This window comes from Caretta caretta, chromosome 20 (assembly GCF_965140235.1).
Source record: "Caretta caretta isolate rCarCar2 chromosome 20, rCarCar1.hap1, whole genome shotgun sequence".
In the NCBI taxonomy this organism is placed as follows: Eukaryota; Metazoa; Chordata; order Testudines; family Cheloniidae; genus Caretta; species Caretta caretta.
In genome coordinates, this window is record NC_134225.1 from 6,235,924 (window position 1) to 6,260,217 (window position 24,294).

The window sequence follows — 24,294 nt, forward strand, 5'->3', positions numbered from 1 at the left end:
AATCTCCCTTGAATTTCTCCTCCTTGAAGCTGGAAAGAAGACTAAAACCCAATGTCCTTTTTGCCCGTAATGCTGTTGATTATTTTCTGCACTTTGCTCAGCTTGGCTAAGCAACTGACTAGGCCATTTCACTTGAACCTGCACTGTGCTGTTCCTTGGTCCCCCGCTACCCTCCCACGCTCTGGGAACTGGACTTACCCTGGGACCAGAAGGACCAGATGGACCAGTAGCACCTTGATCTCCAGATGTACCCTGAAGGGGGTGGAAACAGAACCACATAGTCATATCTCAGCATCTGGACAGCTTCCCTCTGGGGGGTGCAGAACCTTGGCCAGGCAGGGGATTCTGGGTGGGCAAGAGCAGCCCTTACCCAAGGGCTAGGTTTGGTGTCTCTGAGGCATGAGCAGCCCAAAGCCAGGTGAGGCCTGGCCCAGTGGAGGGCCCCCTTTAGCCACGCCAAGAGAGGCTGTCAGCTTCTCGCCTGGCCCAAGGCTAGGAGCTTTATGCTACAGCAAGACCAACATGGTGGGGTGGCCCAGAGCCCCCTGCGCTCCCCTCTCCCAACCCACTTCCCTCAGAGAATGGAGGAAATGGGGGGGGCTGATTTGTTTGACTCCAAAGGGAGCAGTTGGGGTGGAAGGGCTCTGGCTTTGGAGGTGGTGGGATGTCTCAGCTCTTGACAGGCCTTCAGTGAGACAGGCTGCCGAACCTTCCAAGACACACAGATGGCTGGGGCCATGGTAGGAGCAGGATTATGCTCATGGGGCCAAGGTAGGGACACAGCCCAGTGCCCCTGCATCAGCCCTGGCACGGCATGTTCTGTCCCGAGTCCTGCGCCGTGAGCTCAGGCCAAAGATGAGGCTCTGATGCTGAAACTTACGGGAGGTCCAGGAAGACCCTGCAGACCAGTGAATCCTCGGTGACCCTTCAGACCTCTCTCACCAGCCTCTCCAGCTTCGCCCTTGTCACCACGAGGACCTTGAGGACCCTGAGAGGGGTGAAAGAGAAGAGCTTTCAGCCTGGGGCAGGAAAGGTCAAAGGCCAGGGCGTGGTCCATCCCAGAGGGCCAGGCATGACACATGCCATAGTGCAGAGTGCTGGGCACAAGGCACGGACGTGCCACACACTGCAGGGCATGGCGCAGCCCAGAGTGCATCCCCTGCAGCTGGATGCAGTGCCGGTCTGTGCATCCCACAGGAGTTCCAGCTGGAAACCCCTTGCATCTGACTCTCCAGAATCACGCAGCAGGAGAAAAGTATACAGAACAAAAGGGAAAATTCCCTCTCACAGACATATATCAGCCAGATTTCCAGAGGCGCTGAGCAGCTGCAACAGACATCAGTGGAAACAGTGGGTGCTCTGCCGCTCGGGGGACCAGGCAGCGTATTCCTCATGAGGATGACTTACCGGCATGCCACGTGCGCCTGCGGGTCCAGAGGGACCCATGGGGCCTTGAGCGCCCTGGAAAAAGACAAAGGTTGGTTATAGACATCATAATGACCCTATGAACGAGTCATCCATACCCTTTGTAACATTTGAAGGGTTGTTGTTGACTCCTAGTTTCCAAGACTGGAAGGGTCAACTGTGGTCATTTAGTCTGATTTATTAGTCTGACTTATTCCCAAATAATTCCCAGAGCAGGCCTTGTAGAAAAATGCCCAATCTGGATTTCAAATTGCCAGCAACGGAGAATCCACATGAGCCTTGGTAACTTGTTCCCATGGTTAATTACCCTCACTGTTAAAAAGGTGCATCGTATTTCCAGTTTGGATTTGTCTAGCTTCAGCTTTCAGCCGCTGGATCGTGTTAGACCTTTCTCTGCCTGACTGAAGAGCCCAGTGTTAAATATGTGTTCCCCAGGAAGGTACTTCTAGCCTGTGATCAAGTCACCCCTTAACCTTCTCTTTGTTAAGCTAAGCAGATTGAGTTCCTTGTTGCTGTCACTATAAGGCAGGTTTTTTTAATCCTTTAATCATTCTCGTGGCTCTTCTCTGCACCCTCCCCAATTTATCAACATCCTTCCTGAACTGTGGACACCAGAACAGGACACAGGATTCCAGCATCGATCACACCAGTGCCAAAACCAGAGGTGATATAACTTTCCTATTCCTACTTGAGATTCCCCAGGTTACGCATCCAAGGATCACATTAGCCCTTTTGGGTGAGAACTTCAAAGCTTTCCAGGACATCTGCGCACCCCATTAATTCCCATGGAAAATAATGGGAGTTGGGCAAGTGGCTTTGATCAGCTCAGCCAGGGCTGCAACCCTCTGACCAGCTGGCTGATATCGATCCTTTTCTGCATGGGGTGATGGTGATTTTCTCTCATTTATTTGGTATCTGAAATTTGGCAAACAATTCTTGCTTCTGCAGCTGGTTTGACAGCAGCTCTCAAGGAGGCCTCCAAACTTGCCACTGGATGCACCGACTGCCTGGTACTGATTCTGTTCCCTGATTGCACCAGCATCACTCTGGAACCTGCCTTCGGATGTGACTGCTTGCAATTGGGAATTGGAAACCCGTTTTCTGGGCAGATGCTTCTCCTGAGGCAGGTTGTTCCACCCCCCAACAGCCCAGCCAGCCCAGCCAGCCAAGCCATTTGCTGCAATAGTCAGACAGCAAGTGGAATAGAGGAAGCCATATAGGATGGCCAAGTCTCTGGGGCTGAAACCAACCCCCGTGGGAGGTAACATCAGCTCATCTGTTCTCCATGCTTCATCCTAACAGCAAAGCCCTGGGTTCCACGGACTCAGTGATGCACGTCGATTTCAATCTACTGGTCTCTGCTCTGGAGAAAATCCCCACTGCTCTTGTACAAGCAAAATCAATAGTCAGTTGACTCTGAATGATACCTTGAAATACTCTTAAATCAGGGCACTGACGCTGAATGATCACACTGCCTCTAAACGGTCCTCTCAAATACACTTAAAGTATTTCCTCTCTATGGTACTCCTGAATACTCAGATCCCTTTCTATACTCTAGATGGTACTCTTGAATACTCAGACCCCTTCTGTACTTTGGATGGTACTCTCGATACTCAGGGCTTTTACTGTACTCTCAATGGCACTCATGAATACTCAGATCCCTTCTGTACTCTGTATGGTACTCTCAAGTACTCAAATCCCTTACTGTACTCTGGATGGTACTCACAAGTACTCAGAGCCCGCACTGTACTCTAGGTGGTAGTCTTGAGTGCTCAGGGCATTTATTGTACTCTCGATGGTACTCTTGAATACTCAAATCCCTTACTGAACTCTGGATGGTACTCTTGAGTACTCATAACCCTGACTGCACTCTAAACAGTACTCATGAATACTCAGAGCTCTTACAGTACTCTGGGCGGTATTCTCAAATACCCAGAGCCTTTTCGGTACTCTGTCTGGTACTCTTACATTCCCCTTGTGAGACCATTGACCCCTTGATGAGCTGCTGGGCACTAAGGGACACTTACAGATTCTCCTCTGTCTCCCTGTTTGCCAGTTGGACCAACCGGACCTGGGGAGCCAGGAGGGCCAGGAGCACCTGGAGAACCGACAGCACCAGTCTCACCACGATCACCCTGCCAGGAGACAAAGACACAGCTGTTAATGTTAATGGCAACGTGCTCTCCTCGCTGTGCCCCAGGAGGCCATGATGTCACCTAGCGACGTCACCGTTCCCTCGCCTCCCTGGTTCCACAGGTCACCTCTGACCTTTGTTCTTCTGGGGCAGATGTGTGGCCAAGGACCATGGGAAGGTTTGGATAGGCCAGCGACCGCCTTTGTGGGGCAAGAAGCCCCCCACCGCTGTCCAGCTCTGCGCGAAGCAGCCTGATGGGGGCTCATTCAGCCACCGGCAAAGCACAAATTCACTTCTATGCAAACACAGGAGCAAGCCGGTGTGCTAGGCAGAGGCTCCACCTGGCCCAGCTCCTGGCAGCCGCTGCTGCCCAGAACATGGCATCCAGTGCAGGCCTGACCCTACAGGGCATCATGAGCCCAATGCCTGCGGTCACACGAGAAGGGAATGAACCAATCTCCGCTGTTTCACCGAGCGCAGGAGCTTCATGGGAGCTGTTGGTATGGCACCCCATGAGACCCCCAAGCCCTGGGACCCTGCTGCTGGAGAGCAGAGATGGGTGCAGGGTGCTCAAAGGCACCCTGGGATAGAAGCTCACCTTCACTCCAGCTGCGCCATCTCTGCCAGGGGGGCCATCAGACCCGGGGGTGCCCTGTGAACGAGAAGAGGAGGAGAAGGTGATTCCTTGGAGGCCACCCAGGGAGTTCTGCCTGGGGAAGTGGGTAGGATGTGTGCAGACCTGGGCAAAGGAGCTGGCCGCACAGGCAGCTGGTGAAACAAAACTTCCCGTGCAAGGCTCCTGTGAGTTCTAGAACGGGAGAACTAGGAACTGGGCTGTCCCAGGGCAGCCAGAACTAGTGAGGCCATGTTCCTGGCCCTCCCCTGGGGAAGGGGGATCTGGATTACACCCAGGGAAGGGGGATCCCCATACTATCCAGCCGTCACCATGGGAACGGGATGAGGCCGAAGGCTGAGAAGTGCAACTGATGGCTGATTCACACCCAGCCTTGCGGCTCTTAGAATCTGGCTGTGGAAACGCGTCTCCCTTCGTTTCCAGACCGTTCACACGCCTAGCCGGTTTTGTTGCTTACCTCGCGCCCAGGTTCACCAGAGGGACCAGTCAGACCTGGGGGGCCCACAGGACCAGGTGGCCCACGGTCGCCGGCACCTCCAGGGGCTCCTTGTTTGCCAGGCTCACCCTAAAGCAGAGGGTCAAGAACAGAAACAATCCAAGTGAGCTGATCCCCGTGCAGCACACGGGCTGCTTCTGCACCGTCACTTTCCTGACAATTAGCCCCCCCGTCAGGGTCATAAGATACCTTCCATCCTAAAGCCCAAACCTGACCCCACGACCTTCTGACCCAACTCAACAGGAGACTTTCCATTGACTTTGGATCAGGCCTGAGCATCCTTCCTGCCTGAAAGTTGCAGCGAGGCTCTCCTGGTGGAGCAGAATGGTTTTACCTCAGGCTGGCCACTTATGAAATAGGCCACGTAAGCTAATGGCCGGCATTGTCCTTCCAATGGAGTCTCTCACTTGTGTTGGCCACTGCGTATCTCACGACATGGACGCCAGAGGTGCTGCATTCGATAGGCCTTGAGGAGCCGCTGTGCCAAGGGGTACGCTGAATAGGGGCTGTTTGAAAACTGTCCACCAAAACGGGCTTTTTGACACACAATCGAGGTTTGCAAAGCCACAGGTTCGTTCCCGAAAATCATCCGCTGTTGGGCGGAAAATTGTGAATTGTCCTCGAATGCCCGAAAACCTTGTCAGCTGAAAATGTTCAGTTCTAGTTTTTTCCTTGAAAACTCCACATTTTCAGTGGGAAGCAACCAGCTTCCGCACTGGCTCTGATAGTGAGAGATGATGGGTGGGCAACTGAATTTAATATAGGTCAGACCCTGAGGGGTGCTGAGCATTGCCTGGAACATGCTAACTCCCTCCAGTGACTTCTCAAGAGGCAGTGCCTCCCTGATTGGAACCTATGGACAAAAGTAATGTACAGGGGCTATGTGAAATCTCAGTGAAGAATACGGGGCAGATTCTCCATTGATCGGCACTTTGTGTCATCAACAACGTCCAGGCAAGCTGGGTGCAAATCATAGAATATTATGGTTGGAAGAGTCCTCAGGAGATCATCTAGTCCAATCCCCTGCTCAAAGCAGGACCAGCACCAACTAAATCATCCCAGCCAGGGCTTTGTCAAGCCGGGCCTTAAAAACCTCTAAGGATGGAGATTCCACCACCTCCCTAGGTAACGCATTCCAGTGCTTCACCACCCTCCTAGTGAAACAAAGTGTAACTGTTCTGAGTTAGCAGTGTGTTGCACGTGTTAGTGACAGCACAAGGTGCCAGGCAATGGAGAATAGGGGCCTATAACATTAGTGATGATCCCCATGCACCCAAAAGCCGGTGAGGTTTGGAAGTGCTGTGAACAGAAGTGCTTTCCGGTCTTAAAATATACACGTGCTGTCAACCCAGTCCGAGAGCACTTCTAGGCTCCATGACATGCTCAGTATAGAGGAGCTGACAAGTGCATATAGGGTGAAATTCAGCACAAGGTCTAGAGACCAGTCCAGTCACTCACAAGCCCTGCAGGGGGATGTAAGTGGTGCAGAAATATTGCGTGGTCCCTCTGCACGAGGGTAAATTTCTTCCACGGCCCATTTGTCAGTTAGTTTTTCATTGGCTGTCTTCTCCGGGGCTTATCCCAGACTTGAATCTCCGTGATTCACAATGGGGTGGTGGATGCAGGGCAGAGTTAAGGACGTTTGTGGGACCTTAACGCTGAATTTCCTGGTTTATCAATGCTGAATTGTTTTAAACGACACTGTCCAAAAAAGGTTCTTTTGGTTTAAATTCCCTCTGATCTCAAATTGTCTCTTTTATCCATCTAGTCCATGGGTTCTTGACTTGGGCATCATAAGCATGTCCAGGGGTGTCATGCTCAACTCCCTTTCTTTATGGCTAGATAGAAGAGATGCCTGACAGCATTATCTGTCGTCATAAGGGCTCTGCAGAACAGGCTCGCTGCAGGTTTACAGGAAACAAATTAATGCTGAACACACGATACCCACCCAGGCGTTAAAGTCCCTATCATAAATAATAGCCCATCACAGAGATCCAAGGCAAACATCACCGAGGTTAGACCCCCGAGGGAGCCCGAGGGAGCTACTAGGTAGCTTCCCTGTCCTGACTTCACCCAGAACTGGCCCATAGTAGACACAACCAACCCTTTTATTATGGCCTGCTGGGTCCTGATTGGCCTCCACCTGCTTCTTGCCCTTTTAGGTGCTGGAGCAGCAACTTTTGCTGGTTTTGCCAGCAGCTGATCATGAGAGGCCTCTCCTCTCTAGGCAACCCCTGGAGGACTGAACTCACTGCTCTTCCCTTCCAGCAGGACCCCTTTTTAGTGCAGGGTGCACCAGCGGGCAGCACATGCCCGGGACGCACCTTCACAGACTCCCAGTAAGGAAAGAGCCCAGACCCACGGATTTGCTCCGACCCTCTCACTTTAGCTCTCTCAGCACATCCGCTTCATTCCACCTCTGCAGAGAAATAAGCTGTGCACTTCAGCTATAGGGCACGAGGGCTTTGTGAGCTGGGCTGGCACAGTCTGACTCTGCCTGGCTTTGACTTTGCAAGGTAAAGCTACTTACGGAGGGACCCGGCAGCCCCGGGAAACCTCTCTCACCACGCTGGCCGGGAAGACCGACAATACCTCGCTGGCCTGCCAAACCTTGAGGACCGGGTGGCCCATCGGCCCCCTGGAAAAGACAGAGGCAGGAGGTAAAATCCAGCAGAGGCTGCACTAGGTAGTAACTATTGTGCAGTCAAAGACAAGGCAACGTGCACGTGAAAACTTACAGGTGGGCCATCTTCCCCGGACTCTCCCTTCTCACCAGGAGGACCTGCAGCGCCTTGGAGACCAGGGTCACCAGCACGGCCCGGTGGGCCCCCATCACCACGAGCGCCCTTGGGACCATCTTTGCCAGAAGCACCTGGTGGGCCAGCGGGGCCTGGGTTACCCTAGAAGAGAAATGAAAGGATTTAGTGAGAATGGGGGATGCTCTTCACCCTGGTGCAAAGGCCAATAAGTTATTCTGTCTTCTAATCAATCGACGAAGAGCACTTAGGTGCCATAGGCCATCCGAGTCCCAGAGAATCCTTCTCCGCAAGAAGACTCACCAGCCCCTGCACCTTCCCCTCCCATCTCATCGCAACAGCCAACCATCTCAAAGTGAGGTCAATCCATCTCCTTATCAGAGAAAAACTCACGCTGTCCTATCGTGTAGGACAGACTCTCCACCTGTCGAGAGCACAAAGTACCAGGGATCCTCATCAGGTCACAGCAGAAATTTTTTGGGGGGAATAAAAGCCCCCAAAGTTACTGAAAACTATGAAAGGGCGGGAGCTCCCTGGTTCATCTGTTAGAAATGTGGGGAAGCTCTTTTGGTTCGACGCACCGTTCTTTGTTCTCTTTGGAGCAACGTGCCGGTGCGGTAACAGACCAGGAACACGGGGACAGCCAGCTTGGGTCAGATTAATGGGTCCATCCAGCTCAGTCTCTGTTCTCCTGCAGTGACCAGTGCCAGCTGCTTCGGAGGAGAATGCAGGAAACCCTGCAGTCGGTCACGAGGGATAAAACTGCCCCAGGGAATGGACCATCTAACTCTCCCATGGACAGAGGGTGGCTTATGTCCCGTCTCCCATACAAAACCCAAACATAGGCCCCGCCAAGGTGGAACCGATGCTGGATGTTCCTGAACTTACGTTAGGGCCGGGAGGGCCAACACGTCCTGCAGCGCCGGGGAATCCGGTGGCTCCCTGGATAAGGAGGGGAGAAACAGAAGGGTAAATAGAGCACCCCAGTCCTGGCCCTTTCTGGAGAAAGGGGTGCAGTTCCCCACCATTAACAGGTCTGAGCTTTACGAGCCAGAAGGGTGGATTGGTCCCAGAGAGGGGTGGAGTGCATGGAGTATGGGGCTGGGGGGAAAGCACCCGCTCCGTGTGTTGGTGCAAATGACTGGCCAGCTTGGGAGGGCGAGTCCTTCAAGCAGACTAAGTGCTTAACCCTACCGGACACTTGGGCAGAGCGGCAGTTCAGGCAAGGCCTTCGCTGTCCCCCAGGGCTGAACCTTCCAGCATCATTAGAACTCAAGGGATGCAGCAAAGTCCCCTGGCTTGTCGGTTGGCAGGGATCTGGGCCCCGCGCCGCAGAGCACCGAGCAAAGCCCACTAGCCCACTGGCAGGCAGGAGCCTGTACTGCATGGCGAGGTGCCAAGCTGGCCCCAATGCAGCCACCCCTTTCCCTGGACCCATTTCAAAATCATCCCAGTGGCAAGGCGGGGGCGTTCTTCCTCCTGGCCTGCAATTCACTGACACGCACAAGGAGGATGGAGCCCATTCGGCAGCCGTCGCCCGTGCCTGGGCTGTGATTGTCTCAGCTTCCCCGCCGCCTTGCTCAGCCCGTGCATGGCAGGCCAATACCGGCCCAATTAGAACCCGCTGCACAGCCCTTGGGCGGGAGCCAGGCTGAGCTCTGGCACTTGGTGCCCGTCTCCAAGGTGTTGAAGGACCTGGATGGTACTTACAGGGGGTCCCTGTGCACCTCGAGCTCCTTTAGGACCAGTCACACCAGTGGGACCCTAAGAAGGAAAAAGAAGCAGGTTAGATCCCGAATGGACTGCAGGAAATCAGCCCATGGTCTTGGCAAAGGGACTGGTCCTTTGTACCAATGGGCGGGTATTTCTCTTACAGCCTGGAGATGAGTAGCAGCCAGACCCTCCCTCTGACCTTGATGGTCTCTAGTGAGACCCCCTCCCTCTGTCCTCGTGGTGCCTTCCTTCCCGCACCCAGCTCTGTCCCCTCTGGCAGTGGTTGCCATGGCTGGGTGTGCTGCTGGCTGCAGCCATATGTCTCCTAGAGGGCACCCTTCACAGCTGGGGCATTTCATGATGGTCTCCCCCATCAGACGGGGGGAGGGAGGGCAAAGAGGGAAACTGACCTGGATCAAACATCCCTAGGGATAGGGAAGGGAGTCCTCGTGTGTGGGGATACGCAGCAGAGGGTATTTTCCAGCCCTCCAAGCTCCCAGAGGGCTTCATGGCTGCAATGAAATTGCCGCCCTTGCTCCCTGGTGTGCGTGCGCCCTGGAATAGGGCACTGTCATTGCAGAGAGAGGGGCGACCCTCTGGCAGGAATCCAGCCCCCGCTTTCCTGGGCCGGTTCTGGGGGTTTATTCCAAACTGAACCCAGGCTCCTCCATGAAAGGGAAAATCGGGGTGAGGGATTACTGGGGCATCAGCCATTTCAAACTCTTATCCCTCAGCTGGGGTAAATCAGTGACCCAGATCCTAGGTTCTGACCCATTGCAAGTGGCCGGAGTATTTTCAAAGCAAAGCACTGTCCTTTCTTGGGCCCCTTTTCCTGAGGATGGTTCATCTCTGGCCAGCCCCCACTCTCCCAGGCTGCCTTCCCAGTGGGGTCATGGAGGGAGGAGCGGGACTTGGCTTTACCAACCTGTGGACCAGGAGCACCGGAAGAACCCTGTGGACCCGGGGCCCCAGCGTCTCCCTTCTGGCCAGATTCTCCTTGTTCACCTTTAGCGCCGGGTTGGCCGTCAGCGCCCTGCATCAGGAAGGGAAGAAAAAGCACCCAGGGTGAGATGTGGCCTCCCTGTGAGACAGGTGCCCGGTGCTGGGCATGTGACACCGTCATCACTACGGGTACATGGCTATCGAGGGGCGGGATAGAGAGGGAACCTGGACGACAAGGGTCAGCAAACACGGCTTTACTCACGGGAGGTCCAGCAAATCCAGCAGGGCCAGGGGCTCCAGGCTCACCACGATCACCCTGAAACAGAAAGGACTGGGGTTAAAAGGGCGGCCCAGGAAGGAAACACCCCAACCTGGACAGCAAGCTCTATGGGGCAGGAGGCATCTTTGTGCTTCCATGTCTGTACAGCATCTAGCACCCTGGTTCTCAACCTTGTCCATTTGGGGACACCCCCCAGGAGCTTCTCCCATGTAGCTGGCACCCCACCCCTATTTAGTCAGGTGGTCTCGACCTCTTGACACCTGTTTGTGAGCCCCACGCACTGGGGGTCACGACCCCCCTGACCTAGCACAATGAGCGGGGCCTCTGGCGGCTATCCCCATCAATCAGAGCAATGTTGGCAAGAATGGGGAAGCCGGCGAATTCCCCGGGGGTGGTCTCTGAATTGAGAGGGGCACAGACCCCGCCCCCCGGCCAAGGGGCTCAGTCCCATTGTGTGAACCAAGGTCTGGGGACCTAAGGTTGTTGGCATCACACTTACCGGGGCACCGCGGGCGCCGGCAGCACCAGATGGGCCTGGGGGACCCAATTCACCCTAGACAGGGAGAAAGAAGGAGATGTGAGAGCAGTCAGGGGGATATGGCTGGCCAGAGGTTGTAGATCATGTGGGACTCTGCACTTCCTGCTTCCACAGCCTCAGTTTACCTTCCGCATTCTGCACCCCCTGCTTGGCCTGAGCCCAGCCCCATCCCTACCCTCTTTCCAGACCCCAAAGCCCTGCGCAGATCTCAAGCTCCACCCACAGCCTGAGCTTCCTCTCAAGCCCCTCCTCCAGCTCCAAGACACACCCATGCTCCCAAAGCCGCTCCCCCAGCCCTTTCCGTTCCCTCGTTCCCCCATAACCCTCCCACACTCCAACTTGAGGACTCCCCCACCCCACCCCCCAGCTCAAAGTTCTCCCCATGACACTAGGGTTGCCATATTTCTGATTGCAGAAAACCGAACACACTTGCCCCGCCCCTTCTCCAAGGCCCCGCCCCCTGCTCACTCCATCCCCCCCTCCCTCCATTGCTCTCTCTCCCCAACCCTGGCTCACTTTCACTGGGCTGGGGCGGAAGTTGGGGTGTGAGAGGAGTGAGGGCTCCGGCTGGGGGTGTGGGCTCTGGAGTGGGGTCAGGGATGAGGGGTTTGGGGTGCGAGAGGGGGCTCAGGACTGGGACAGGGGGTTGCGGGGTGAGGGCTCCAGCTGGGGGTGCAGGGGCTCTGGGATGGGGATGAGGGGGTTGGGGTGTGGGAGGGGGCTCAGGGCTAGGGCCAGGGGGTGGGGTATGGGGGGGAGTGTGGGGGTGAAGGCTCCACCTAGGGGTGCAGGCTCTGGGGTTGGGTGGGGGATGAGGGGTTTTGGGTGCAGGAGGGGGCTCCAGGCTGGAGGGTGGGGCCGAGGGGTTCAGAGTGTGGGAGGGGGTGAGGGGTGCAGGCTCCAGGCGGCACTTACCTCAGGTGGCTCCCGGAAGCAGCCAGCATGTCTGCCTCCTAGGCAGAGGGGCCAGGCGGCTCCACATGCTGCCCCTGCCCGCAGGCGCCACCCCTGCAACTCCCAATGGCCGCGGTTCCTGGCCAATGGGAGCCACGGAGCCGGTGCTTGGTGTGGGGGCAGTGCGTGGAGCCACCTGGCCACGCCTCTGCCTAGGGGCCACAGGGACACGTCGCCGTTTCCGGGAGCCACGCGGAGCCAGGTAGGGACGGGAGCCTGCCTGCCCCACTGCGCTGCTGACCGGAGCCGCCAGGGTCCCTTTTCAACGAGGCGTTCTAGTCGAAAACCGGACGCCTAGCAACCATACATGGCACTGGCTCGGCTTGTGCCCTGAAGCCCCGCCCATATGCCAAGGCCCCTCCCACAGATCAGTGACCCTCCCAGCTGGGCCATAGCTCTTGCAGTATCTCTGGCTCCGGCAGCCTGATCTATGTACACCTGGGGGGAGTCACGGAGGAGCACAGACCTTTGTCACCGAGAGGCTGGGAAATCCATGGGGTCTGAGCAGTGAATGTTGCTCTTTATGCCCTCCGCACATTGCACTGAGCCCCACTGCCCCCAGCCAGGCGTCATGCAGAGTTCCTGGGTTCTTACCTTCTCGCCGTTGGGGCCAGAAGGGCCAGGGGGGCCGATCGGACCTGTCAAACCCTGGGAAAGGGAAGAGGGAGAGGAGGGTGAGCAGATGGCTGTGAAGAGCACCTGCTGCCAGTGTGTGCCGGGCAGAGCCCAGTGTGAGCCCGGGGCTGGGTTAGTGTCAGAGACTGAACCCAGACCTTCCAGGTTCGCTGGATTCTCTGCAGCATGGAGCGCCATGCCTCAAAACCCTGGGGATCAGTTTTAAATCAGCAAGGGAGTAATAACAACCCTCTGCCTGCTACAGCCTGACAAACACCGCGACAGCCTGAATGCTACGTAGCTCCAGCTCCGCCTGACTGCTATGCAGCTACAACTGTGCTAGACTGCTACATGACTACAGCCGGACTCCTACCCGGCTCCCGCTCTCTGCCAGCTATGTGGCTGCAGCTCTGCCTGACTGCTACAGCCGGACTCCTACCCTGCTCCAGCACGTGGCTACCGCTCTGCTTGACTGCTACAGCCGGACTCCTACCCTGCTCCAGCTCTCTGCTTGCAATGAGGCTACAGCTCTGCTTGACTGCTACAGCCTGACTCCTACCCCGCTCCAGCTCTCTGCTTGCAATGAGGCTACAGCTCTGCTTGACTGCTACAGCCTGACTCCTACCCCGCTCCAGCTCTCTGCTTGCAATGAGGCTACAGCTCTGCTTGACTGCTACAGCCTGACTCCTACCCCGCTCCAGCTCTCTGCTTGCAATGAGGCTACAGTTCTGCTTGACTACTACCCGGCTTCAGCCCAACTGCTACCCAGCTACAGCTCCCTGCCCGTGAACCGGCTACAGCTTGTCTGCTGTACTCCTACAGCTGTGTGTGACTGCTACCCAGCTACTGCTCTCTGCCAGCTATGCTGCTACAGCCGGACTCCTACCCTGCTCCAGCTCTCTGCCAGCTCCATGGCTACAGCTCTGCCTGACTGCTACAGCCGGACTCCTACCCGGCTCCCGCTCTCTGCCAGCTCCATGGCTACAGCTCTGCCTGACTGCTACAGCCGGACTCCTACCCCGCTCCCGCTCTCTGCCAGCTCCATGGCTACAGCTCTGCCTGACTGCTACAGCCGGACTCCTACCCCGCTCCCGCTCTCTGCCAGCTCCATGGCTACAGCTCTGCCTGACTGCTACAGCCGGACTCCTACCCTGCTCCCGTTCTGCGTGCTACCCGGCTACTGCCTGCCTCCCTGCAACACTTCTACAACTCTACCTGACTGCGACAGCTCCCTGGCAATTCCTACGCTGCCGCTACTCTTCCTGACCAGCAGGGCTTTCTGACCGCTACACCGTGACCGCTCGTTCCCTGACCGCTGTCGCCCTCTGCCTGGTCTCCGCACCGTCGCAGCTCTCTGCCTGACCTTTAAGCTACCCTCCAGCGTATGTCCCCAGGGTCAGCTGCTCGCGTAGCTCGACAGGCAGACGGCTGGGATGTTGCATGATCACTCCGTCCCCGTGACACTCTGAGCGAGTGAGGCCTTCCCTTCTACTTACTCTTCCACCGTCCTTGCCGGGAGCGCCTTCTGGGCCTTTCTCGCCGACATCACCCTGTGGGAGGAGATCAGAGGGAAGTTACCACCCAGCCGCCAGTACGGCCGAACCATCCCAGGGCAACAATGGGCCACGAGACCCTCCCCCACCCCATCAGCTCAGAGAGGGCAGCAAAGAGATCCCAGAGATAGATCAAGAACTAATGGGGGCTTGGACTGCTTGATTGGCAGACGGTCTTTCACCTGCCGCAGGTGATAGAAATGCTTAGAGTCAGGGACCACAGATCATCTAGCCTGATCTCCCGTGTGTCACAGGCCACCCATACCACCCGGCACTCTACACCCAACAACCGAAAGTAGACCCAGGTATCACGGCCCACAGAAGACCAAGCTATTGCGTGCCACAGGTCGGGGCTAGGTGGGACCGACGTTCACCAAAGCCCCTGCAACAGCTGGAAATTGCTTAGCGCTTCCAAAGGTCTGATGGAAGCCGCTGATCTTGTGTCCTCTGGTCTATGGGTCTGAACTCTCTGCATTAAGGTTGACATCCCTGAGGCCAAATATATTCAGTGCTGGGTAGGCAGGTTCCCTTTCCCATATCCCCCCTTCTTCGCATGAACATGGCTAGATCCCATAGCTCCATTGAAGTCCATGGGGCCAGCTCCCAGCGTCTATAAATCAGCATCACTACATTGCAATCATTACGTCTTCCATAGCTCTCACACACCGGGAATCCAGCCCTGCGTGTGTCTGCCCTGTGCAATGCCTGACCCCTGAAGTCCCGGGGAAGGTGCTACTTACCCTGTCTCCCTTTGGTCCAGAAATACCAGCTGCTCCCCTCTCACCGGGCATCCCTTGCAGACCAGGGGGACCTTGGGCACCATTAGGGCCGGATGGACCAGTCGCACCCTAGAGTGGAGAAACACAGCAAGGTCACTGAGCGGCTGCATGTTTCCAGATCCTGAGGGAGCTGCTGTCCCCTGTCGCTGGGCTTGGGGGGGCTAGAGCAGTGATTCTCCACATTACCCCCTGACCTCCCCGGGACTCCCTCCCCGCCAGCAAAACGGGAAGGAAAGTAGTCACAACACTGCCACCGTTCATGGCCCCAAGTTGAGAACCCCTGGACTGTAGCTCCAGCGGTTTCCTAAGTCAAGGTCCCAAAGCGAGAGGATGAGGTGGACATAACGACTCACATTTTAAGTGCCGCTATAGGGGAGGAGTTGCACTGGGAAAGCCATGCTCAGGGTGATGCAGGCAGGGCAGGATTGGCCACGCCCTCTTTGTGTGCACGGAGCTGCACTATGATAGCAATCAAGCGAGGCTGAGCAGTCAGCCTAGGCTGCTCTGTCCCAGGCCATGCAAGGCTCTGCCCTGGTGGAACGTTCTCCCATCGGACAGACCGGATGCTTAGGGGCCCAGCCCTTTGGGGCCCTTGTAAACATGATGCCCACAAAGCCTGCAGCTTACTAAGGTCCATTTTCCTGCTCCCTTGCCAGGGCAAGATCTCATCCTGGTGACCGGTACGATGCCACCCCAGGTGGGGATTGAACCGTGGCCCCCTAGAGCGGAAAGCCTGAGCCTCGCATGCCATAGCTACAGGACCGGTTCTCTCAGCCAGGACACAGCACAAGGACTGAATCGGCTACGAGAGAGAGACAAAGAGCTGCCTGGGTTACACAAGGGAACCTACCTTGGGTCCATCGGTACCAGGAGTTCCGGGGAGCCCTCGAGCACCCTGCAGACCTTGTGAACCTGGAGAGCCACGTTCACCTGGGAAGCCACGTTCACCCTGGCATGGAAAGAGACACCGTTAGGGAGAGGTCACAGCTGGGGACTGGCAGGGGCAATTAAAGGGCCCTGGCGGTTTTATCACACTGTGCATCTCGGCAATCGTGCCCCATTGCAACAGGGTCGCTCGGGGCTGCCCTGCTGCGGCAGGTGGCTGCCACGCTCCACCCCAGAGGTGGCTGCATATCAGCGCTGGGTGAATGTTAGCGGCTGCCTATTAGATGCTCTGGGATTGCCTGGAAGCCGCTGTAGAAATACCGGGGGGTTAAACAGGGCACCCAAAAGTGGAGAGACCAAAACTGAAAGGTGGCTTTTGACTGTTTTGCTGCCAGTGCCCTGGAGGGGGCGGTTAATGGTGCAAGGGGCTCTCAGGGGCGATGTCAGCGGAGATGCAATGGGTGCTGAGACCATGAGCAGCAGATACAAGGCCAAGAACGACAGCACAGTCTTCTTGTTCTGGGTTTGTACAGCGCCTAGCGCGATGGGCTCCTGGTCCAGGACAGGGGCTCCTGGGCACTACTGTAACACACCTAATAACTAATATACAGCACCTAGCACCATGCAGCCCTGTTCCATGACTAGGGCTCCTGGGCACTACCGTAATACACCTAATAACTAATGTACAGCACCTAGCACCATAAGGCCCTGTTCCATGAGTAAGGCTCTGCAGTGATACCGTAATACATAGAATATGTAGCAATAATAATGTACAGCACCTAGCACAACAGGGGGCACTACTGTAATATATCTAATAAAGCACCTAGCACGATGGGCTCCTGGTCCAGGACAGGGGCCCCTAGGCGCTGCTGTAACACCTAATAAATAACAATAACCCAGCTGCTGAGCTTCCTGCTCTGCGACCCAGAGGACGGACAATACTTACTCGGGGACCCACGAGGCCTGGGGTGCCAGCTTCGCCAGGGACGCCCTATGGAGAGCAAGAAGGGGGAGACGGCAGTTACAGTCCAAGAGGGAGGCTCCTAGGCAAGAGAGCTCCTTCCCTAGCCAGAGACGCACCACCCCGTCCAGAGAGAAGATGGGAACAGACCTACAGCAGGGCCCGCTCTCCCCAGGTGCGGTGGGGTCAGTTCGCCCTGCGGGAGGCTCTGGCTGTCATTTGACTCAGACTGGGCGGACGTGCAAATCAGCAGCAATGTGCGAGCGAGGGTTGTTTCTGACTAGCAACTTTCGGGTGGTGCGAGGGGTCCAGTCTGGGCCTGGTGCATTGCACGCACTGTCTCGCTCCTGAGGTGGCCCAGGAAACCCTAGATCAGGGCGGGAGGGCAGCATGCTGAGTCTGACAGAGCCCCAAGTTTAGTGATCATCAGGCTTCTTCAGTGACTCAGGCGTTTCCCCGCATGGTGGCTTGAGCTAGGTGGGCTGAACCTCCCTGACTCAGCGCCGGCACCAGGGGACTGAACCCCAGGGGAAGCCTCCTCCTTGCAAAGGGAACTCAGCTGCCAGCTCGCATGGCAGCTCTGTTCATGGCCTGCAGTGAGGCGCTAAGGAGGCTCTGGGATGGAGTCTGAACTCACCTGATCTCCTGGCTTGCCACCTTCGCCTGGAGGACCTGGGGGGCCGGGGAGTCCCTGAAAGGAAGCAGTGCAGAGAGGTTAGCCATGATCGTTGGTTGCTCACGTCCACGCTGCATTGGAAACCCAGGTCTGTGGGCCCCGGGCTTGTGGACTCAGTGTTTCCAAGCCTGCGCTTGAGCATCCATACTGCACTGTAAACCCGGGTTTGCAATTGCTAGGGCCGGGTCTCAGAGCCATGCTAACACATCCGCACTATGCAGACCTTCTGACTTGGGTCTGTGGCTTGAGCTGCATCCACACTGCAAAATGACAGGGCCTCGATTCACAGCGGGACTTGGGCTCTGACCCACACCCCCGAGCAGGGTCCTAGGATCCGGGTGCTTCCTGCCCTGAGTCCGACTGATTTGCGTGTAGATGGAACGGGGGGCTTGGGCTCAAACCTGAGTCACAGCCCAGGCTTAGTGTGCAGTGTAGACACATCCTCAGTCTCTGGGCTGTGTGGGGCATGTTCAGAGCACGTGTTGGGTAACAAAAGGGCCCAGCTGGGATTCTGGATCTGGCACATGGGGCACCCGCTCCTGGAAGCAGCCAGCCTGCTGGCACTAGGGCTGATGCCTGAGTCTACAGCCTCCAACAGAGATACACTGAGCAGGCCAGAGCTCCTGGTTGTTTAGGGGGATGGAGCTCGGGGTGCAGGTATTTACAGGACTGCCCCGACCCCACACTGCAAAAGGGTTAAAAGGCATCGCTCCTACTCACCTGGAAGCCAGAAGGACCTGGCGAGCCCTGCTCACCCCTCTCTCCAGCAGGCCCCTGCAGAAGGAAGGGAGAACTGTGGGCATAAACTACATCCGGTCCTGACCCCAGATTTAGGGCCCAATGGGGAGGACAGTGATAGGACAGGGCTACGGTGCCCGTGATGGGACTGGACACGTCATCCAGGACACCCACCCTGTGTGGTAGCCCTTGAAGTCGGATATCTGTGACGGGCCTGGTTTGTTTTTCTTTGATTTGTTCTCTAAACCAGGTTCCCCTATGTTAGAGCAGCCAGGCTCTGGCAAAAAGAATTAAACCCAGAGCGCCCTCTGGTGGCTACATGTGGGTTCTACATTGCAACCGGATTCCGCTCAGCATCCATCCACCCGTTATTGGGTGAAGTGTGGACTGGCAACTCACGGACCAGGCGTGGTATAGGGTCCCAGTATGGGGAACTGGGAAAGAGGCAAGACCCCCAGTCTGGGTGAACTGGGAAACGATCCTCCAATCTGGTAAAGGAGCAGGGTCCCCCAGTCTGGGGTAACTGGGCAAGGGGCAGGGTCTCCCAGTTTGGAACTGGGAAAGGGGCAGATCCCCCAATCTAGTGTAATGGGGTCTCCCAGTCTGGCTTGCTCTCCAGGAAAGAAATCCCAGTCTCTGTGACCAGCAGGCCTATGGGTCAGCCATCCTGCCCGGGTCCATCTCTGTATTGTGGCTAGAGAGACCAGCCTCGCTGATTTCCTTCTAGCAGCAAGTACTCACGGAAGGTCCGGGGGGGCCGGAAGCTCCTGTCTCACCATCTTTGCCAGGAAGACCCTAGAGGGAAAAGAAACCCCCCAGGGCATTGATCAGTGAGCCCTTTTTAGCTACCAGACTGCTGTGCTTTTAAAATTCCCTCCCGGGACCTTGCAATCTTTCTCTGCTCCTGTTGCAACGGACTAGGCAGCAGTAGATTTCTCCGTCTATCTGTCCATTTATCCAGCTGTCCGTCCATCCAGCTGGGCTCTCACCTGGGCCCCATATCACTAGGGCTTTGGTGCACCCACCGAATTCTGAAAAATCAAAACGCTGCTCCTTGAGAGAGAAAGGTGCTGAGTTCAATTCCTGGCTCGGCCCGGCTGAGTCACTTAATCTATCTGGCCCTGTTTCCATCTGTACAACGGGGCTCCCAATGCTGCCTTTGTCACACATTGATTAAGTGACCCTCCTAAAACAAGATCTCTGGGAGCCAGGAGCAAAACTGGGAGGGAATCTCCCAGGAGCAGTGCAGGGAACCCTGTGGTGGGGGATATTTGAAGCTAGACTGGAGAGCCTTCTGTTAAAAGTGCAAAGGGGAGCAATCCTGCCTTGCCCCCTGGCCAGAGTCTGATTCTGGGCGTGGCTGCCTGCAGGGAGGGGCTGGGATCTCTCCATGGGGTGTCAGCCTGTGTTGTAATAGAGAGGGGCGGGGAAGATATATCCACTTACTCTCAGACCAGGAGCGCCGGGCAATCCCTTCTCTCCAGCTTTACCAGCCTCGCCCTAGGAGGAAAGAGAACACACGGCGCGGTGAACGAGGCTCTGATGTGACCAGAACAGGCTCGGGGATGTGGCAGGTCACCTCCGCTAGCAGCAGCTGTCCAGACTGACATCAGCGGGAGTGATACAAATGGGGTCCATGGAGCTGGGGCTAGCCTAGTCCTGGCTCCGCTCTGGCTGAGCTGAAGAAACGGCAGCTCCATGGGGCACCTGGACATGTTGGCGCCAACTGGGGGATGTCCCAGGGTCCTTTGCTTCGGGCCTCTCATTCCTCCTTTGCCCGATGCCCGCTCAGTGGCGAAGCTCTACCCCGGCGCAGGGCTGTACATGGGTATATGGACTGCAGAGATGGACTGCGGGGGGGGACGCACTGCCACTGCAAGATTCTCCATCCCCCACGGCCTCACTGGGGTGCTGTCCCTTGGCCCACGCTGTCTGGCGGGAGGGGGGTATGGGGGGGGTACCACTTCAGGAACGTGTACTTACGTTAGCACCTTTTGGCCCTGGGAAACCCATGACGCCAGGCTGCCCGCGAGCACCTTGTGGGCCTGGCGGGCCAGGGCGACCGTCCTCACCAGGGGCACCCTGCAGGGAGGCACAGAGGTTGGCACGTTAGTGGATGATCTCCCTCTTGAGCTCTGATCAGCCCCCACGTGCAGCCTAGTCTGGGCAAAAGCGCTGGGTGTCCCATCAACTGTTGCGTTCTGCACGCAAGGCTCAGGCGCCAACGATGCCAAAGGCTGGGGGCTTCGTTCCCCCCGGCAAAGCGCTGAGTTGAGGCTGTGCTGTTTTTGGCGCTACGAGGCACTGCCCTGTCCCAGGAGGGGAGCACATTGCCAGGGGCATTCTGAAAGTGCCATGATCACCCACCACTCCGCCACGCTCCCCTGGAACACGCCTGCTAGCACGTGGCACAAAAACACATGGATTAGTGCTTCTTGCCCCAAAATATCTGCGCCCCCCCCAGCACTGCCCAAAGCACAGCACCCACCCAATATCCCCACCCCAATCACAGCCCCCACCCAGCACCCACCCAATATCCCCACCCCAATCACAGCCCCCACCCAGCACCCACCTAATATCCCCTCCCCAATCACAGCCCCCACCCAGCAGCCCCCAAAGCACAGCACCCACCCAATATCCCCACCCCAATCACAGCCCCCACCCAGCACCCCCCAAGCACAGCACCCACCCAATATCCCCACCCCAATCACAGCCCCCACCCAGCACCCACCTAATATCCCCTCCCCAATCACAGCCCCCACCCAGCAGCCCCCAAAGCACAGCACCCACCCAATATCCCCACCCCAATCACAGCCCCCACCCAGCACCCCCCAAGCACAGCACCCACCCAATATCCCCACCCCAATCACAGCCCCCACCCAGCACCCACCTAATATCCCCTCCCCAATCACAGCCCCCACCCAGCACCCACCCAATATCCCCACCCCAATCACAGCCCCCACCCAGCACCCACCCAATATCCCCACCCCAATCACAGCCCCCACACAGCACCCACCCAATATCTCCACCCCAATCACAGCCCCCACCCAGCACCCCCCAAGCACAGCACCCACCCAATATCCCCACCCCAATCACAGCCCCCACACAGCACCCACCCAATATCCCCTCCCCAATCACAGCCCCCACCCAGCACCCCACAAAGCACAGCACCCACCCAATATCCCCTACCAAATCTCAGTGCCCACCCAATATCCCCCCAATCATAGCCACTCTCTAATATACCCCCAAATCACAGCCCCCACCCACTACCCCCAAATATCAGTGCCCCCCAAATATCCCCCCAAATTTCAGCCCCCACCCAGTACTCCCCAAATCTCAGCACCCCCCAGTACCCTCAAAATCACAGCCCCCACCCAGTACCCCCCAAATCTCAACACTCACTCAATACCCCCAAAGTCCAATATATACACCCAAAAACTAAGAGCCCGCCTAGTACCTCCCAAAACTCAGAAGCCACCTCCTAGCCTCTTCCCCAAATTCAGCACTACCTTAATTCAGTGCCCCTCAGAGCCCAACCCAGGAAGGAAGAGGAGTCTCACTTACAGAAGGACCGACTTTGCCTTGAGGACCAGCATCACCAGGGCGCCCAGTGAGACCCTGATGGAAAGGAGGAGGCAGGGAGTTAGGACTTTCCTGTGGGTCCCTGCACTAGCCCTGCTCTGTGCTGGTTGTTCCTGTTTGTTTGCCAGCACTCAGGAGACATTGAAACAGCTGGTCAGTTCTCCCGTGTCTTTGGAGAAGGGGACACCTCTGCTGCACACTACACAACAGGGCCCTGATCTCCGCTGGGGCAGGGACCGTCTCTCGCTGTGTGTCTGCAGCGCCTGGCACCATGGGGGCCCTGATCCGTTAGGGCCTCTGGGTGCTACTGGAATGCAAAGAAAAAGAGCGGAGCCTAGAGGAGCCCAGGCACGGGAATGATCCCCACTGCGGGGAAGGGGAGGAGTGTGATTCTCAATGGGGAGTCATTGGGGCTGGATGCTTTGAATACAGTATTCAGTGTCCTTCTGAGGATCTGCCCCTATATGGTTCAGCCTCACGGGGTCACGTCACCAGCCAGGGGACTCCAGCAGCAGCCAGTTACCCTGGGGTCTGGCAGGGAGGGCTCAGCGCTCTTGGAATGCCCCCTGTTGCTGGGCTGCAGGGCTGCACATTCCCTTATTACCACCTGCCAAAGGCTCAGAGGGGAGTGCACCCCAGGGGCGCCCGGGCTGTTGTGGTTAGTGACACCTGCTGGTGCCTCGAGAGAGCTCCATGTGCAGGAGATGGGACATGGGTGATAAACCGCTGGCTAGCAAAGGGAAAAGGTCCATCCAGAGCTCTGGGATTCCAGTGACAGGCGCCTCCTGGTTTTGACAATACCTGCAATACCCAATGCTGGAAACGTGGCTGTGCATCTGCAAGGGGCAGGGGGCCGGCACCGAAACCCAGCTCTCGACACCCCCTCCACCCAGCCCCCCAGAAGTCTTATTCAGGCCCATTGACAGGCAGTGGTTCCCTCACGGGTACCCGCGTGCCGTCTCCTGCCTAGACTCTGGCTGAAGTGCAAACAGCTGGCGTTCTTGGCAGCACCGCACGCCAGCCCTGTGGGTGGGTCACTAGCAGAGTGATGCCTTGGGTTCTCTGGAGGCATGTTTGTCAGAGGGTGGAGATGGATGGCAGGAGAGAGATCACTAGATCCTTACCTGTTAGGTTCACTCCCTCTGGGGCACCTGGCATTGGCCACTGTCAGTAGACAGGATACTGGGCCGGAGGGACCTTTGGTCTGACCCAGAATGGCCAGTCTTATGTTCTTATGAGATGCATGGGAAGTTGGGGTTCCATTTCTGCTCCCCCACCCCAAATAACGTTGCTTTCTCTAAACATTTTAACCCTTTCAGTCCCAGTTGTCAAGGCCAAGCTTGGCTGGGAGCTGATGCCATCTCCCCTTCATTCTCACCCTCGCGCCAGGCAGGCCGGGTTCTCCGGGACGTCCAGGATCACCAGTGGCTCCTTTAGGCCCCCCAAGGCCAGCAGGACCACGCTCGCCAGGGGCACCCTGTCCGGGGATAAGGAAGACATACACGTTAGCCAACCCAGTTCTAGGGGGCACCCAGGGGCAGGAGGCTGCACCACAACCAGTCTGGCTGGGGACAGGCTAGGCTGACGAAAGAGGCCTTAGCGTGTCATTGCTATGGGCCCCAATCTGGCTCCCGCTGAAATCACCGAGACTAAGGCTGCTGTGCGTTGGGTCGATCCCTATAAAAAGGTGCACTGGCTCTTTGGGGACTGGGATGGGAACTCCTCTGAGCCAGCCCCATCTAGCCTCAAAAGGTACTTGGGAGACAGGAGACATGGGCAATGGACTGATCTCATACTATCCCTGTAGTCTCCAACCCCCTCTCCTCTCAGCCTCTACTTCAGAACCAGGAGAGCAGGGCAGGCTGGGAAATGGAGTCCACCGGGGCAGCCCTGTGGCCATCCCACCTGGGGGCAAGGCATGCTGGGAAAAAAGGGACATATATAAACCACAGCTGGGCGCTCAGAGAGGGCAGGAAGTTGGCTCTTTCCGGATAGAGTGCAGTGCCTTATATTAGGGGCATCTTATTTTTGCTCAGGAACGGTTCTGGGGGCAGATGTTGCCGAGCTGATCCGAGGAGTCATGCAGACGGTCGAGCGGCCCTCCTCCTGGGTGGATTGCATCAGACCCCAGGGCAGGGGATGTTCCTCTGCCTATAAATTCCACCCAGGACAGTAAGATGCCTAGGCTGAGTCTATGGCAGGTGACCCCTAGATCATTTGCTACCCCCATATTCTGCTCATTGAACAGGGGCAGTGATTTCACTCACCTTGGGCCCAGCGAGACCATCCTGACCTGGGAAGCCACGATTTCCAGGAGAGCCCTAGGAAGGAGGAGACGACAAGGGTGGCATCAAGGTATTAGGTACCACTATGCTCCCTCCACTAGTTTCCCGGCACTGTACAGGCCAAGGAGATGGATGATCTCAGCAGTCCCCACCCCAAGCCACACACCTGTAGCTGAGCTCACTCTGAATTGGGAGTCCCAGGGCTCGCCCTGGGGTGGGTGTTACACTGCGAATCCCATGTGGCGGACACGCCATGAATGCCGGGGGCTTGCACCATGATGGGCTCACATCACAGGGGCTGCCAATCCTGCAGCTCACCCCTCCGGGTGGCCTTTACACCCCGGCTCC

General features: G+C 56.9%; 1 protein-coding gene across 4 annotated transcripts in view; it reads right to left on the reverse strand.

Annotated features, from left to right (window-relative positions):
* Nucleotides 1-24,294, reverse strand: part of COL2A1 (collagen type II alpha 1 chain) — a 63,702-nt gene that overhangs the window by 6,558 nt on the left and 32,850 nt on the right. For all 4 annotated transcript variants that reach the window (XM_048834737.2, XM_048834738.2, XM_075121799.1 and 1 more), the window contains 26 exons: nucleotides 23,929-23,982; nucleotides 23,040-23,138; nucleotides 21,644-21,697; nucleotides 20,063-20,161; nucleotides 19,526-19,579; nucleotides 18,821-18,874; nucleotides 18,062-18,115; nucleotides 17,303-17,356; nucleotides 16,651-16,695; nucleotides 15,670-15,768; nucleotides 14,781-14,888; nucleotides 13,984-14,037; nucleotides 12,467-12,520; nucleotides 10,880-10,933; nucleotides 10,363-10,416; nucleotides 10,084-10,191; nucleotides 9,156-9,209; nucleotides 8,334-8,387; nucleotides 7,428-7,589; nucleotides 7,220-7,327; nucleotides 4,651-4,758; nucleotides 4,158-4,211; nucleotides 3,453-3,560; nucleotides 1,408-1,461; nucleotides 881-988; nucleotides 199-252 (listed from right to left, as the gene is read on the reverse strand). In XM_048834737.2, the coding sequence (XP_048690694.1) occupies nucleotides 199-252; nucleotides 881-988; nucleotides 1,408-1,461; nucleotides 3,453-3,560; nucleotides 4,158-4,211; nucleotides 4,651-4,758; nucleotides 7,220-7,327; nucleotides 7,428-7,589; nucleotides 8,334-8,387; nucleotides 9,156-9,209; nucleotides 10,084-10,191; nucleotides 10,363-10,416; nucleotides 10,880-10,933; nucleotides 12,467-12,520; nucleotides 13,984-14,037; nucleotides 14,781-14,888; nucleotides 15,670-15,768; nucleotides 16,651-16,695; nucleotides 17,303-17,356; nucleotides 18,062-18,115; nucleotides 18,821-18,874; nucleotides 19,526-19,579; nucleotides 20,063-20,161; nucleotides 21,644-21,697; nucleotides 23,040-23,138; nucleotides 23,929-23,982 (1,962 nt within the window). The remainder of the gene's footprint in view (nucleotides 1-198; nucleotides 253-880; nucleotides 989-1,407; nucleotides 1,462-3,452; nucleotides 3,561-4,157; nucleotides 4,212-4,650; nucleotides 4,759-7,219; nucleotides 7,328-7,427; nucleotides 7,590-8,333; nucleotides 8,388-9,155; nucleotides 9,210-10,083; nucleotides 10,192-10,362; nucleotides 10,417-10,879; nucleotides 10,934-12,466; nucleotides 12,521-13,983; nucleotides 14,038-14,780; nucleotides 14,889-15,669; nucleotides 15,769-16,650; nucleotides 16,696-17,302; nucleotides 17,357-18,061; nucleotides 18,116-18,820; nucleotides 18,875-19,525; nucleotides 19,580-20,062; nucleotides 20,162-21,643; nucleotides 21,698-23,039; nucleotides 23,139-23,928; nucleotides 23,983-24,294) is intronic.